The sequence below is a fragment of the Eleutherodactylus coqui genome, chromosome 3 (assembly GCF_035609145.1).
Source record: "Eleutherodactylus coqui strain aEleCoq1 chromosome 3, aEleCoq1.hap1, whole genome shotgun sequence".
Taxonomy (NCBI): domain Eukaryota; kingdom Metazoa; phylum Chordata; class Amphibia; order Anura; family Eleutherodactylidae; genus Eleutherodactylus; species Eleutherodactylus coqui.
In genome coordinates, this window is record NC_089839.1 from 138,481,551 (window position 1) to 138,495,751 (window position 14,201).

The 14,201-nt window shown below is 42.3% G+C and overlaps 1 protein-coding gene across 3 annotated transcripts in view; it reads left to right on the forward strand.

Moving 5' to 3' along the window:
- FAM120B (family with sequence similarity 120 member B) overlaps nucleotides 1-6,385 on the forward strand; it is a 78,458-nt gene extending 72,073 nt beyond the window's left edge. For 2 of the 3 annotated variants that reach the window (XM_066596146.1, XM_066596145.1), the window contains exons 10-12: nucleotides 1,818-1,901; nucleotides 2,724-2,807; nucleotides 6,111-6,385. In XM_066596146.1, coding sequence (XP_066452243.1) covers nucleotides 1,818-1,901; nucleotides 2,724-2,807; nucleotides 6,111-6,166 — 224 coding nt within the window. In that variant the 3' untranslated portion in view covers nucleotides 6,167-6,385. The remainder of the gene's footprint in view (nucleotides 1-1,817; nucleotides 1,902-2,723; nucleotides 2,808-6,110) is intronic. The other variant, XM_066596147.1, reaches the window with a different exon arrangement.
- The last annotated feature ends 7,816 nt before the right edge of the window (nucleotides 6,386-14,201 follow it).

The following is a 14,201-nucleotide window of genomic DNA, read 5'->3' on the forward strand; positions in this document are numbered from 1 at the left end:
CCGCTTAGATTGAGCGGGGTTTGTTGTGACAGATGATGTCACAGGAAACTATGTGGCTGCTGCAGCGTCTTATTCTTGAACTCCTTGCATCATGGCGCTCAGGATGTGAGTGCCAATGCCAGAAGGACGAGCGGTGATACTACAGTTTCTCATTGGCTGCAGCCGTCAACTGATTTCCTGTGGTAGCGGGCTGCAATGCTGAATCCGAGTGGCCGTGGAGGGGTAAGTATATCTTCGTTTATTATTTTCAGACACGTGGATCCTATTGAAAATGGGTTGTCCAGTTACCAGACAACCCCCTTAAAGGGTTAATCAAGGTAATGCTCTTTCAGTACAGGGTCCAGAACTAGAGTTTGTGTCTTGATACTGTAGCTGACCAGCTGGAAATGACATGTAGGCCTCTAGTGTACTTCCCGTGTGTGCAAGTTGTGCCTGAAGGCTCGGGTGCAGCTTGCATCAGATAGCACTTCGACAATTGTCCGTGTGCGGTGCCACTTACCGGTAGGCAGCACATTCATCTGCATTAGTATGTCCTGTTTCTCCTCCATGATACAAGAGCCGATCAAGGAGATTAGTACTTGCCTGTTTGGCTTTTATACAGGCTGATTCAGACTCTATCGGGGATGAATGAGCATTCATGAGTGTTTTTTACCCACATTGTTTCATTGTTAGCAGCAGCACATCCCTCTGTTACACAAGGAGATGTACTGCCAACAACCAGCATCTTAGCTGCCACATGAAGGATGCCATAAGCCTGTGCTTATTTGTTGGGTTATTGACGGCCCCTTGACACAGCCCGATGATTGTGCAAATGAACATTCCTAGAAACATTCTTGCCTGATTATCGCGCCATGTAAAAGGCCCTTTAGCAGAATCATTAAAAGTTGTCTACCTTTAAATACTGTAGCATTTTCCATTAACAGTCAAGTGACTCCATAAATACATTGTATCACTTATGTGGTTCTGATCTTGAATTACACCCTATATTAAGTCCAGCACCCCATCGCATTTCTGCACGTGTCGGCTGAAATCTGTTCACTTTTCTTGCATTCTGGAAGTATTGTTTTTCTACTAGCCCCTGTGTGGTAATCCAGTCTAGAAAATGAACTGACCCTCCGCATTACAAACGCTATGATAGATGTGAATGGGCTGTAACTCCAAGTCAGGATGATGCAATGTATTTACAAGGCTGCTCCACTTTTTATATAAAGTATATTCACATATAGGCTGTAAATAATGCTAACAGGTGGACAGAGCCTGTAAACGTCCCTGAAGGCAAAGTTTCACATATTTATTATTCAAGCAGTATATGTTGTTAAAGCAGAATGTTTTGTGATAATGTAGCCAGACATGCAACCAATAGCTTTTCCCCAAAGCATAACAACTTTAAAAACAAATTCTGACATGTCATAGTGAGATGTTGGAAGCATTGATCGCTGGGGGGTCCGGGTGCGGAGATGAACCAAAATGCTGAGGACTGCGCCTGATTGGCTATTTCCATCCCTACTCAGAACGATATAGAAGCTCCATAAAAAGTCAATGTACGCTGCTAACAGCCAACCAGTTTGAGCACTCTGCTGCACACGTGTTTGTTTGCTTTAGTAATCAGCAGGGGTCTCAGCCCCCGGACCCCACTGGTCAGCACTTCTGACATGTTACAAGTTTTTTTTAGGTTCAGTTACACCTTAGATAATATAATAAAATCTCTCTTTACTAGTGGAGGAATATAGAGTTTTCTGCTTTGTAACAGAATATGTGTGTGCTAACAGAATGGAACGTTACTCAATACTGGGGTTTTAACATGTTCTGTTTATCAGGAAGGCAATGGCATCCTTTTAATCAACAAAGGGGCGAAAATATGTCTAGGCAAAATGTTCCAAATCAGCAAGCAAGTCATCCAGGTAATTAATTAGTCCTGCAAATTGTATACAGCTGTGCAACTGTGTACAAGAGGAATTAAAAAATGTTTGTCAGGGCGCTCTCAATAAGGTTGTATTGACACAGTGTGGCTAAGGTGTGGTCAAAATTACACCAAAAACCACACTGGAAAAACCAATGCCTGTCTTTGCCACAATTCTTAATGGTTTCCGATGCAGTCATGGTAAAAACCGCAACTGCATTGAAAACCAAGGCAAAGATGCATGCTGTCTTCATGGTGCGGTTTTGACCTTCTGGTGTCCCTGTTATGACTGTAATACCCAGACCTTTCTGATGGTCATCTGAACCAAGCTATGGTGTTCTAGAATGCAGTTGACCTGCCAGCATGTGCCCATGTTATGCAACCGAAGGCTCACATTGCACACATTTTTTTATTTGAAACACGTGTACAAATAACACCATACTTCTAGTATCCCTGATCGGATTTTTTTAAAATACATTTTTAGTGAAGATTTTTTTTCTGCGTGGTTTATTCTTGGCTTTTTTGAGAAGCAAACATGCCATTAAAACACCTAGAATACTGTGTTTCGTTACATCACTGGCTGTAAAAACACTACAATGAACAGCGTGCCGTGTATGTAGCCATTCTCACATTTCATTGTAGACTTTAAACTAATATCTAGCTGCTACTTTTTATTAGGGGAGAGTACTAAAAAATATCAGTGGCCTAGGGTTATCTTCACATTATACGGTTGTGGTAATTGTGCATATACCCTGAGAAATGTATTTCTAACTAAAACAGCCTTCATTATATAAACCAGCATCTGTGAATGTATTTCTTATAGCGCAGTGGTCAGCCTCTTCCTCGGAGTACGATAGCGGAGAACATATGCACCGCAGGAGTCCGGAATGTGGCAGATACAATCCAGGTAAGATAACAACTGCATTTATTTATAGTTTGCCACAAATGAGTTAATATTGTTGTGTTGATACAGAGTGCCGATACACACAAAACACAGACGGAGCTCCGCTGATCGCCGACCAACAGCTGTACTCTTCAATATGATATGTCCAGGTGGCAGCCGACGAGCTCTGCTGTGTTTTGTGGCATACAATCTGCTCTTATATCTCAGAAAAAAAGAAAAGTGACAAGTTACATGTGAAACAAGTAAGAGCAGCCATGAAACACCCTGAACTACTTAGAAATACCTGCAGCCCCAGCACACATGGCGCAGCTTCCATCAGGCCATCTCCTATTCCAACGAACGACAGTTCTCCCCCTCTTTTGAAATTCACCACTATAATGTTTGCAAATATGCTAGGAACTGTGGGAAGAAAACCGAGAGCCCCGAGGAAGAACACAACGTCATGGACATGTTGCTTGGTCAGTGTAACCTACCCGGCCCATTACAAAAGGGGCATGTAGCTACTTTACTATAAGTTCTAATTTCTAGAACTGGAGTCTGTTCTGCCTTCAAATGCACTGGAACGCCAAGAGAAACCGAATGACCCAATTTTAGGCCGTGAAGTCTGAAAATGTATTTGTCATGGCTCCATTTAGGCTGGTAAATATGACAATAGTGTGGACAGAGCCACAAGAGGATGGTCTCCCCAGTAACTGGATGCTTGCCATACTGTTATTTATGGACAGAGGTTTTCATACTAGTAAAGCTGCTCACATCTATGCAAAATATCAGATGATTATCCTACACATAAATTATTATTACTTTGGTCTGAAGAAAATTGCAAACCTAGTTTAACCTCTTAAGGACCAGGCTGTTTTGTACCTTAAGGACCAGACAGTTTTTAGGGATTTTACCCATGTGGTAGTTTTACTGCCCTGAAGTGGTGTGCAAACAAATAAAAATCCCCGCGCTCTGGAACCCAAAGAGATTAAAAATAGACTATATCGTCCATATTATATTCTTTTATTCTTGCGACGCGTTTCGGCAATAAAATCTTTGCCTTTCTCAAGCATATAACATACATACACATTACAAATACATCTACATTTATATAGGAGACTAAAAATGTTCACTTATAAGCGTAAGTGAACATTTTTAATCTCCTTTATAAATGTAGATGTATTTGTAATGTGTATATATGTTATATGCTTGAGAAAGGCAAAGATTTTATTGCCGAAACGCGTCGCAAGAATAAAAGAATATAATATGGACGATAGAGTCTATTTTTAATCTCTTTGGGTTCCGGAGCGCGGGGATTTTTATTTGTTTGCACACCACTTCTGGATCTTATGGCTCGCAAGAGAGCTGCATCCCGTGGACGTCTCTCCGGTTATCTGGATTGTGAACCCTGAGAGGTAAATAAGCCTTCGAGGACAACAGGTGCCAGTGGATTCTCCATCTTGAGAATTCCACTGAGCACCAGGTGAGTACTTACAAATACTCACTACAGATCGCTTGTCAAGAACTTCATTGTTTGGTAAAGAGGCGCTGATATATATATATATATATATATATATATATATATATATATATATATATATATATATATATAGTTTGACTGCCCTATCTTTTTTCCTTTTAGCTACCAAAATTATTTTTGCTACATTTTTTTCCCATGATATATAGGGCGATTTTTAAATATCTTTTTCACTGACTTTTTTTCTGTTTTTTAGTTTTATTGGGGGTAAAAAAATTTTTTTTAACACTTGCAGTTTTTTGTTAAATTAGTATATTTATGCTAAAATAAAGCATGGGAACGGGTTCCTCTATATATTTCGGACGTTTTGATATATAGTATGTACAGTTTTGGATTGCAGGGAGCTTATAGCGACGGTTTTGGTTGGCGTTGGTTTTGGGTTATTTTCTTATGTATATGTTGTTGTTTTATTCTGTAATTTTGTTTTACTTATGTATGTATCCATAGGAGCCCCAGTTACAGGAAAAAACATCCCCTGTAGTGACATTAGTTACTGGCAGAGCTGATCAGGGTCTAGTACGACCCTGCAGCTCTGCTATAGCAGGGAATCCAGGGGTCACATGATCCCCCGACTCCCGTAGTTAAAGTTACACTTCCACTTTCTAGTACACAGTGCTCATTGAGCGCTGTGTACTCGGGGAAGGAAAAGGCAGAAGGGGTTATAAAACCCTCCTGCCTTCTCCTCTGGGTTATCAGCTGTTACTACAGGAGGCTTAAAGCCCCGCCATAATTTTACTATCATCGGGGCTTTAAGCCCAGGACCAAGCGCCGTATATTTACCGCGCTTTGTCCTTAATGGGTTAATATAGAGTATCGAGAGTTTTTCCCATATACCTCTAATGGAGACTCCCATCCTTCCACTTTATAGACACCCAGTGGCATGCAGCACCTCCCATGTTAATAAAGTATACTGTAGAACTTACACTTTTTTGTGCAATGCCTCTGCATAGAGAAGCACAGTTAACCTTTAAAAAAAAGGTATACCAACTTATATGTGCTTGACAGAGTCAAGGTCAATCTTTTGGTCTCTGTTGGACAGAGGCATTGTGAACATATGTTTGTGTGAATTAAATCTTCTATTGGATGGATTATGTTACTTTGCCTTGATAAAAAACATTTAAAGGGGAAGCTGTCATCCATTTTCACCATAGTAAACCAAGCCCAGCAATGGGATTATCACCTACATCTGTTCAGAAAACCTATTTTTTTCATGGCTCTTTAGAAACCCCTACTTGAAGAGTCACCGTTTAAAATGTTCCCACGTTGCATGTAAATTATGCAAGGCGACCGGACCATCTCTCTTGTCTGCATGCTTTCCCAATAAGTCTATCCCTGTCTTTTATCATAGTTATAAACAAGGGCAGCACTCTGAAGGTAAGAGGGTAGAGAAATGAAAGTGTGAAAACATAACAGGCGTGACTTACCTGATGTGAGCGGACTTCCCAGACAAGGGCCCCTGGTGGCTTATCAGATGCTAGGTGGCCACGGAATTCCCTTGTCATAGAAACATGCACAGGTAGAGAGCGTCAACAGGATCCCGATGTGTGTCTCGTCACGTGAAGTATAAAACTTAAAACCCAATTCTCCAGGTAATACTTCTATCAAAATAAAGAAGTTAGTGAACTTACTTTAAAGGGGGGGGTCTCTGTTGAGAACACCCCCTTAATCCTGGTCTGCAAAATGCCACAATTTTAGGATGGTTCTCCCTATGTAAATACGACCGCTAGGTGGGTAAGTTTGTGTAAAATCCATACTAGTTCATTGATTCTTTTCTGTTACCTTTTTACTAGGACAAAGATGGCGGCACAGAGGCCACAGAAGAGGACACAATTTTTCTGACATGTAATTGTTAATTTGTTTAGTTACAAATCTAACAGAGGTATTTAAAGGAATAGTGTTAGTATGTGCATGTATGTATGTGCTCATTGCTTGTTGCTTGCACACATTACTGGACGTGGTCAGATGTCTGTAAAAACATTACTCGGGAGGGATACTAATCACTAGAAGGTGAGTGAGGAGACTCAAATGGCCATGCACGCTCCTCTGGGTAATATGCAAATAAGGGAGATGGAATAAAACCTCTACAGTGCCTATTGGAAGGCAGCATTCCTTCAAGCCAAAGCCAGACTTTTTATACAAGCCTTGTTACAAAGTCTGACTTTGGCTTGAAGGAATGCTGCCTTCCAATAGGTGGTACTGTAGAGGTTTTATTCCATCTCCCTTATTTGCATATTACACAGAGGAGCATGCATGGCCATTTGAGTCTCCTCACTCACCGTCTAGGTGCTCTCCTTAAAGAGAAAATATAGCGTTTCTGACCCCGGTAAGCAACAGCAGACAGTCCAGGAGGCAGACAACCGTAAAACTATCATGACTGATAATAAATGATAGGTACAGAGCATCTATGAACATTGTGCTGTGCTCATGACATCATTTGTGGCCCCTGAAGTGATAGGACATAGGTTCATATTATGGAGGCGTAATCTGTTCCCTTTTTTCTGTGACTACCAAGCTGTAGAATAGAAATAATTGTTAGGTTAAATTTTTATACTATTGGATAATAATAAAGTTCATTTAATGAACCCTAAATGTCCTCTGAATTTATATTTTGTCTTAATTTAATTGCAGCCCCTTTAACCCCTTTTTTTTTTTAGGTTTTTCCTCTGTTGCACAATTAAATCCTTTTTTTTTCATTGCTGCATTCAAAGTCCCATAATTTTTTTATCAACGGAGCTCAGTGAGGGCTTGTTTTTTGCGTGATGAGCAGTAGTCTTTATTGGTAATATTTGGGATACATATCGTTTTTCTGTTCACTTTTATGGTTCTGAGGTAAATGAACAAAAGAATCATTCCGGCTGCATTAAAAAAAAAAAAATTACAGCGTTTGCCATGCAGGATAAACAGTTTATTTAGTTTATTACACTCGTCATTGCAGATGCTTTTTTAATTTTTTTTGTCTACTATTTTTTTCACATTCTTTATGCTATGATCGTCTTGATAAACACTGCAGTACTTCTGTTCTACAGTGTATTATTACTTATGACGGTGATCAGATGCCATAGCAGATCCAGACATCATTGACTGGTGTCCAATTGCCATGGCAACCCATTGACCCTCTGCGATTACATGTCATAGGGCCGACGACATCACAGAAAGAGCGCCCTCCGTATATGAACTTTTACATGCTGCAAGCCACATTGATCACTGCATGTAAGGGGCTAAGAGCGGAGATCAGTGTTTTCACCGATTTCCACTGTTGCAGCCGGATGGCACAGGTTAGGTTTCTGTGCTCAAGTTCAACACATCGTGGGTTGATAGATTACTTGGAGGGGCAGGTGAGGATCTAGCAGTCATGGTACACACTGGCACCAATAACAGAGTTAGAGGTAAGTGAAAGGTCCTTAAAAACAAGTTATGGGAACTAGGATGTAAGCTTAGGGCAAGGACCTCCAAAGTAGTATTTGCTGAAATATGCACATGAGTTGGTGTAGGAAGGAGGCGTTTTGGTTCCTGGAGAACTGGCCTGACTTTGCTGTCGGCTACAGGCTCTACTGTAGGGATGGGCTGCATCTCAGTGGGGAGGGTGCAGCTGTGCTGGGGAAGAAGATGGCTAGAAGGTTGGAAGAGTGTTTAAACTAGGGACTGGGGGGAAGGCAACCAGAGAGATAGGGGGTAAGAAAGTATAGACAGTGATCTAGAAGTAAGTAATGTAAATGGGGGTGGAGCTGTGGGAGGGGTTAGTACAGTTAGACATGACAGAACAGTTAGAAGGGATAGACATAATATAAAAAATAACCAAAACCTTCTAATCTGTATGGGAACTACTGCTAGATTCTGCCCAATAAGGAGACTAATACTAGACGTCTGACCAATAAGGTTGATGAACTGAAAGTTATAATGTCTAAGGAAAATATAACATAGTGGGAATAACTGAGACCTGCTTGGACGAAACCTGTGACTTGGCAGTTAATGTACAGGGTTAGAGTAATGTTTGCAAATGATATAAAACTATGTAAAGTAATTAGCACAAGAGAGTACAGAATACAGTTACAAGAGGATCTGGATACATTGGGGGTTGCACAGAAAAGTGGCAAATGAGGTTTAACACTGATAAATGTAAAGTTGGGCAGGGAAATACATGTCACCATACAGCTCTGGTATATGCATAATGCATACATACAGCTCTGCTACATGCACGTCACAGATGCAGAGCTCTGCTACATGCACGTACACACAAACTGCATTGCTACATGCATGTCACAAACACAGCACTGCTACATGCACGTCACACACACACACACACACACACACTACTCTGCTACATGTACATCACAGTAGCTCTGCTACTTACATTTGTCATCCCAAACAACAGGGATCGCAACCAGCACAGCAGAGTCCTGCACACGCTGATCACCCCCTGGTCATGTAACCTCAGACTCCTCCCATACAGGTGACAGATCACATGACTGTGACATCATCACAGATGTGCAGTAAGCACACAGCTGCTGTTTGGCTCTGCTGGTTTTTAGTGAAGTGAAAGACCTGTGATGACGTAACCATCATGTGATCAGGGGCGGAGGTCAGCATGATCACATGATGGTGGCAATTTCACATGTAACTCACAGTGTCACCCACCTACACACAGGTGGCTGTTAGTATTCCATAGCCTTTCAGGCTACAGGGGTTTGTAGGGGATGTAATCTGCACTGGGGCTGGTGATGACATCACCATCATGTGATCAGGGGCGGAGCATGTAACTCACATACGTACAAAGAGCCCAGGTGACTGATCACATGACAGTGACATAATCACAGGCCCTGTAAGCACATGGCTGATGTCAGGCTCCTACATGTTTAATGTTTGAGGACCTTTGATAATGTCACCATCATGTGATCAAGGGCGGAGCATTTAACTGATACAGTCTATCACAGCCAGGTCATCATTAGTATTTGGATATTGGAGGACAAAAAAGATCCCTCTCCCATCATCTATTTATACCAAGTAATGTAACAAGGGGTGCTCTAATAACTATGTATAATATATTCGTAGACAGTATAGAGATCTCTCCCACCATCTATATATACCCAGGACTGTAACAAGGGGGCGATCTAATAACTATGTATAATATATTCGGAGACAGTATAGAGATCTCTCCCACCATCTATATATACCCAGGACTGTAACAAGGGGGCGATCTAATAACTATGTATAAATATATCAGGGGGCACTACAGAGATTCTCCCATCATCTATTTATACCCAGGACTGTAGCAAGGGGGTGCTATAATATCCATGTATAGGCCTGCTGCACACGACTGGGTCTGATTCCCCATGTGGGAGCCCTCAGCGGAATCCGACCCTGTGCCCAGCCGGCATCTGTGCATACCAGTCATTTCTTCTTCTTTTCTGTACTGTGGATGGTCCGCACGTCTTGATGTCGGACATAAGCATTCAGTTTTTTTTTTCTAAAACCCCGTTTTTCCCATGTCATTGCCTAGCAATGACACAGCATTTGCGCCCTTTCAGGGCTGCTAGTCGGACAGCTTCCATTGACTTCAATGGAAGCTCTACATGGAATCTGCTTAAAAATAAAACGTTCGATTTTTCTCCACGAGCGAAAAATCGCGATTGATTTCTGCTCGTGTGCAGGAAAAAGTATTTTTCAATAGCATGTTATGGGTGGTATTTGCTGCGGAATCTGCCGCTGGACACCATCAGGACCAGATGAGTATAAGGCCCCCCCCCCCCCCGAAAATAAGACACTGTGCCCTTTTTGGGGCAAAAAATAATATAAGACAGTGTCTTATTTTCGGGGAAACACAGTAGAAGGGGGTTCTTTACTGTAAGGTCAGTAAGACTGTGGAATTATTTGCCTGAGGACGCGGTGATGGCGGCCTTGACTACTTTCTTGAGCGTTAGAATATTACATGTTATATCACTGATTAATCAGAAGGGTCGGTGATACGGGGATTTTTCCAATTATCATATTGGAAATGGGAAGGAAATTTTTCCCCTTCAGGCCTCATGTCCACGGGGAAAATCAGGCCTCCTGCCCCGCGGACATGAGGCATAAAAATAAGAATTAACTCACCTCTCGCCCGCTCCGGATCTTCCCTTCGCCGCGGCTTCATCTTCTCCCCGTCGCGGCCGGATCTTCTTTCTTCAGCTCGGCGGATGCGCAGGGCACGACGGTTGCGTGCCCCGCGCATATGCCGGCCCGAAAATAAAAGATCCGGCCGCGACGGAGAGTAGATGAAGCCGCGGCGAAGGGAAGATCCGGAGCAGGTGAGTAAATTCCGACTTTGGTCTCCCGCGGATCCGGACGGCTTCCATAGGCTTCAATAGAAGCCCGCAGGAGCCGTCCCCGCGGGAGACCCGCACGAAAATGGAGCATGGTCCAGATTTTTTCATGCTCCATTTTTTTTAAAATCACTTTTATTGACCATCCGCGGGTATTTATCTACCTGCGGGTGGTCAATGCATCCCTATGGGGTGCGGATCCGCGGGCAGGAGAAGAGTTAAAATCCGCTGCGGATTTTAATTGTTCTTTTGCCCGTGGACATGAGGCCTAAAGAAAATTGGCTTCTGCCTCATTGTTTTTTGTTTTTTTGCCTTCCTCTGGATCAACATTGGGGGTTAATAGACTGAACTGTATGGACATAGTCTTTTTTCAGCCTTACACTCTGTTACTACGTTAGTTATGCTCAGTCCCAGGGACCTCCTTGCATCTATCTGTAATAAACCATGAGTCAAGGAGAAAGGGAACGTACTGACAGGCCACATACTGAAAGTGAAGTATTTTAGGCTCTAACACCACAGAACAACTGTGCAGAGTAAATAATGGAATACGTTTCATGTACTTTCACCTACACATCTGCATTCGTTTTTACCATATGTCAGGGTGTCTAGCACAAACATTTAGCTGGAGAGGGGTGAAAATCTGCTCCTACTCATTTGTCTACTGGGCTTCAAAATATTTTGAAGCCAGCAGCAAGTAGTGTGCCGGTTGTAGTGGCGAGGTTCTAGCCGCGCTGTCCCAGCTGGGTGGTACAACACGTGGCCAAGAGTGCACTGCAGAGAATAGTGCCAGAAGGGCATGATGTTGGCATACTTAAAGAGGTACTGGTGAAAATACTATACTGTTATAAAGCATTTGCCTTACTGACAGCTGTGCACGTTTCTGAAGACGTAGATCTATTATATACAGGGTGCATGCAATGTACAGACTGTGTGAATTATAGGTTGCCTTCATTCTGCTGATTGGAAATGGCGCTGTAAGCTGCTGCATTGCTGAGCTCAGGGACACGTCCTCTATGCGGAAGCATCCTTCCCTGTTCAGTAAAAGGCCGAGTTCTCACGGCCATATGCGTAAAACCTTGCGTGAGTCAAACAGGGTTTTACCGCTGTGAATCCGGCGGTAAGCCAACCTAACGCCGCATTTTGCAGTCATATTGTGCTGTGCGTGATTCCGTGCCCATAGAGAACAGTGGCTTCTCTCTCGCGTAATACACAGCAAAATAGAACATACTGCGTTCTTTTTTGCGCTTGCGTATTAAACAGTTCTTATACGCAAATGTGCATGAACCAGCATAAGGCAATATATTTGATTGCCTGCGAATTACCGTGTAACATGTGCATACACTGCACGCGAGATGTTTTTTACAGGACCAGTTGTATTTTTCAATGGTACTATTTAATGTACCATATAATGTACTGAAAAACTTTTAAAAAATTCTAAGTGGAGTAAAATGAAAAAAAAAGACATTCCTCCCTCTTTTTTTGCGTCAAACTGCAAAAGTGACATGACTTTATTTTACAGGTCAGCATGATTACTACGATATCAAACTTGTATTGTTTTTTTTTACTGTACTTTTATTTTTTTTCAAAGACATTTAATTAAAAAAAATTTTTTTTTACCACCATCTTCTACGCGCAGTAACGTTTCAGTTTTTCCATCGACATGCTTATGCGAGAGCTAATTTTTTTGCGGGATGTCCTGTAGTTTGGTTCCATTTCGGAATACATACGACTTTTTAATCGCTTTTCATTGCATTTTTTCTTGGAGACAAGGTGACCAAAAAAGTGTATTTCTGGTGTTCTTTATATTTTTTTTAGACAACATTCACCATACAGGGTAAATAATGCATTACTTTTATAGATCGGACTTTTACGTGCGCAACAATACCAAATATGTATTTTTGTTGTATTATTTAGATTCTTTTATTTTAAATATGGCAAAAAGATATTTTTTTTACTTTTACTTTTTTTGTTTATTAATTAGTAAGGCTGGCTTCACACGGCCGTGACGGGCTCCGCTGCGGAATTCCGCGGCGGTGCCCGTCACGGCGCCCCCCCCAGAGACCCCAATACTTACCTCCGGATCCGGCGTCATACGTCCCGCATGACGCTTCTGATTTTTACTTTTTTTTTAGCCTCCCTAGGGGATAACAACTTGCGCTGCTTTGATCGCTCCTACAGTATGATGTAATTCCATAGCATTACATCATGCTGCGATGAGGCAGGCAGTCTATCAAGCCACCCCACAAGGATAGCTTGATAGGCACTTTCAGAAGGCGTCATAGGAAGCCTCCACAATATTGTTACACTTCCGTGGCCTGCCCAGTCACCAGATTTATCACCAGTAGGAGATGTTTGGGACCATGTGGGATGCCAACTTTGACAGACTACGAGTTTACACAATCTAGTCACTCAGTTGCAGCAAATGTCGCAGGACACCATAAGGAACCTGTATGCCTCCATGCCCATCCCCCTCCCCCCATTTTACATTATGTATCCAAACTATAGGTGGTACAACAGGGTACTAGAATGGAGGGGCTGTTATGAATGCACCGTGGCACTCCATTCATTTCAGTGGGGCTGATAAAATAGTCAAGTACAAGCATCCAGCTATCTCTGGCGGTCCCAATAAAAATGAATTGAGCGGCGCATGCGCAACTGTTGCTGTATTCAATCTCTCCTCAGCGCGGGGGATGCAGTGAACGTGCAGAGAGGAGAAGAGATGGACACTGGACTTCCGTCCTCAGGATCGATGGTGGTCTCACTAATGAGACCCCCAACGATCAGACTTTTATCTTCTAATCTTAACCCTTTCCAATCCACTGTCTGATGTCTGAAGACATTATGATTTAAGGCTGTACAGTTCCGATGTTGGAAGACATCCGTTGGGGTTCTCTTACTGTATATTGCCAGCCTCTCTGCTGTCAGAGCCTATCCAACGTGTCACCTCATGCAGTACTGGCTTTAGCCAGCAGATAACGTCGTTGTATAATGGCAGAAAGAGAGTAAGCCCCCTAGGAAAACCAGGATACAATTTGGATTGGAAAGGGTTAAACCCCATTGAGTAGATTTAATATAGCACAATTGCTTTAGTGCTTTTACCTCATTGCTGAATGGCAAAATATATGCTGGTTATGTATTACCTTATGAGCACAAAACAAATGCATCCTTGGGCCCAGTTACACCTGCTTTACTGTATTTCTTTTCTCTGTTCTGTTTTTGGTGCAGAGAAACTGAATTAAAATGGAAATAAATGTTACCATTTTTTCCACACTGATTTTAAAACATTCTATACATGGGCAGGAAATGCATGTCACCATTGCAGACTAAATGGGAAACCACTGGGAAACACTGACATGGAAAAGGACTTGGGGATTTTAGTTAACTGTAAGCTTAAATGCAGCAACCAGTGTCAGGCAGCTGCTGCCAAGTCAGATAGGATCATGGGGTGCATGAGAAGAGGTCTAGGGGCACATGACAAGAACATTGTTTTTCCTCTTTACAAGTCACTCGTCAGAACATAAATGGAAAATTGTGGACAGTTTTCGGCACTGGTATTCAAGAAGGACATATCAGAGCTTAAGC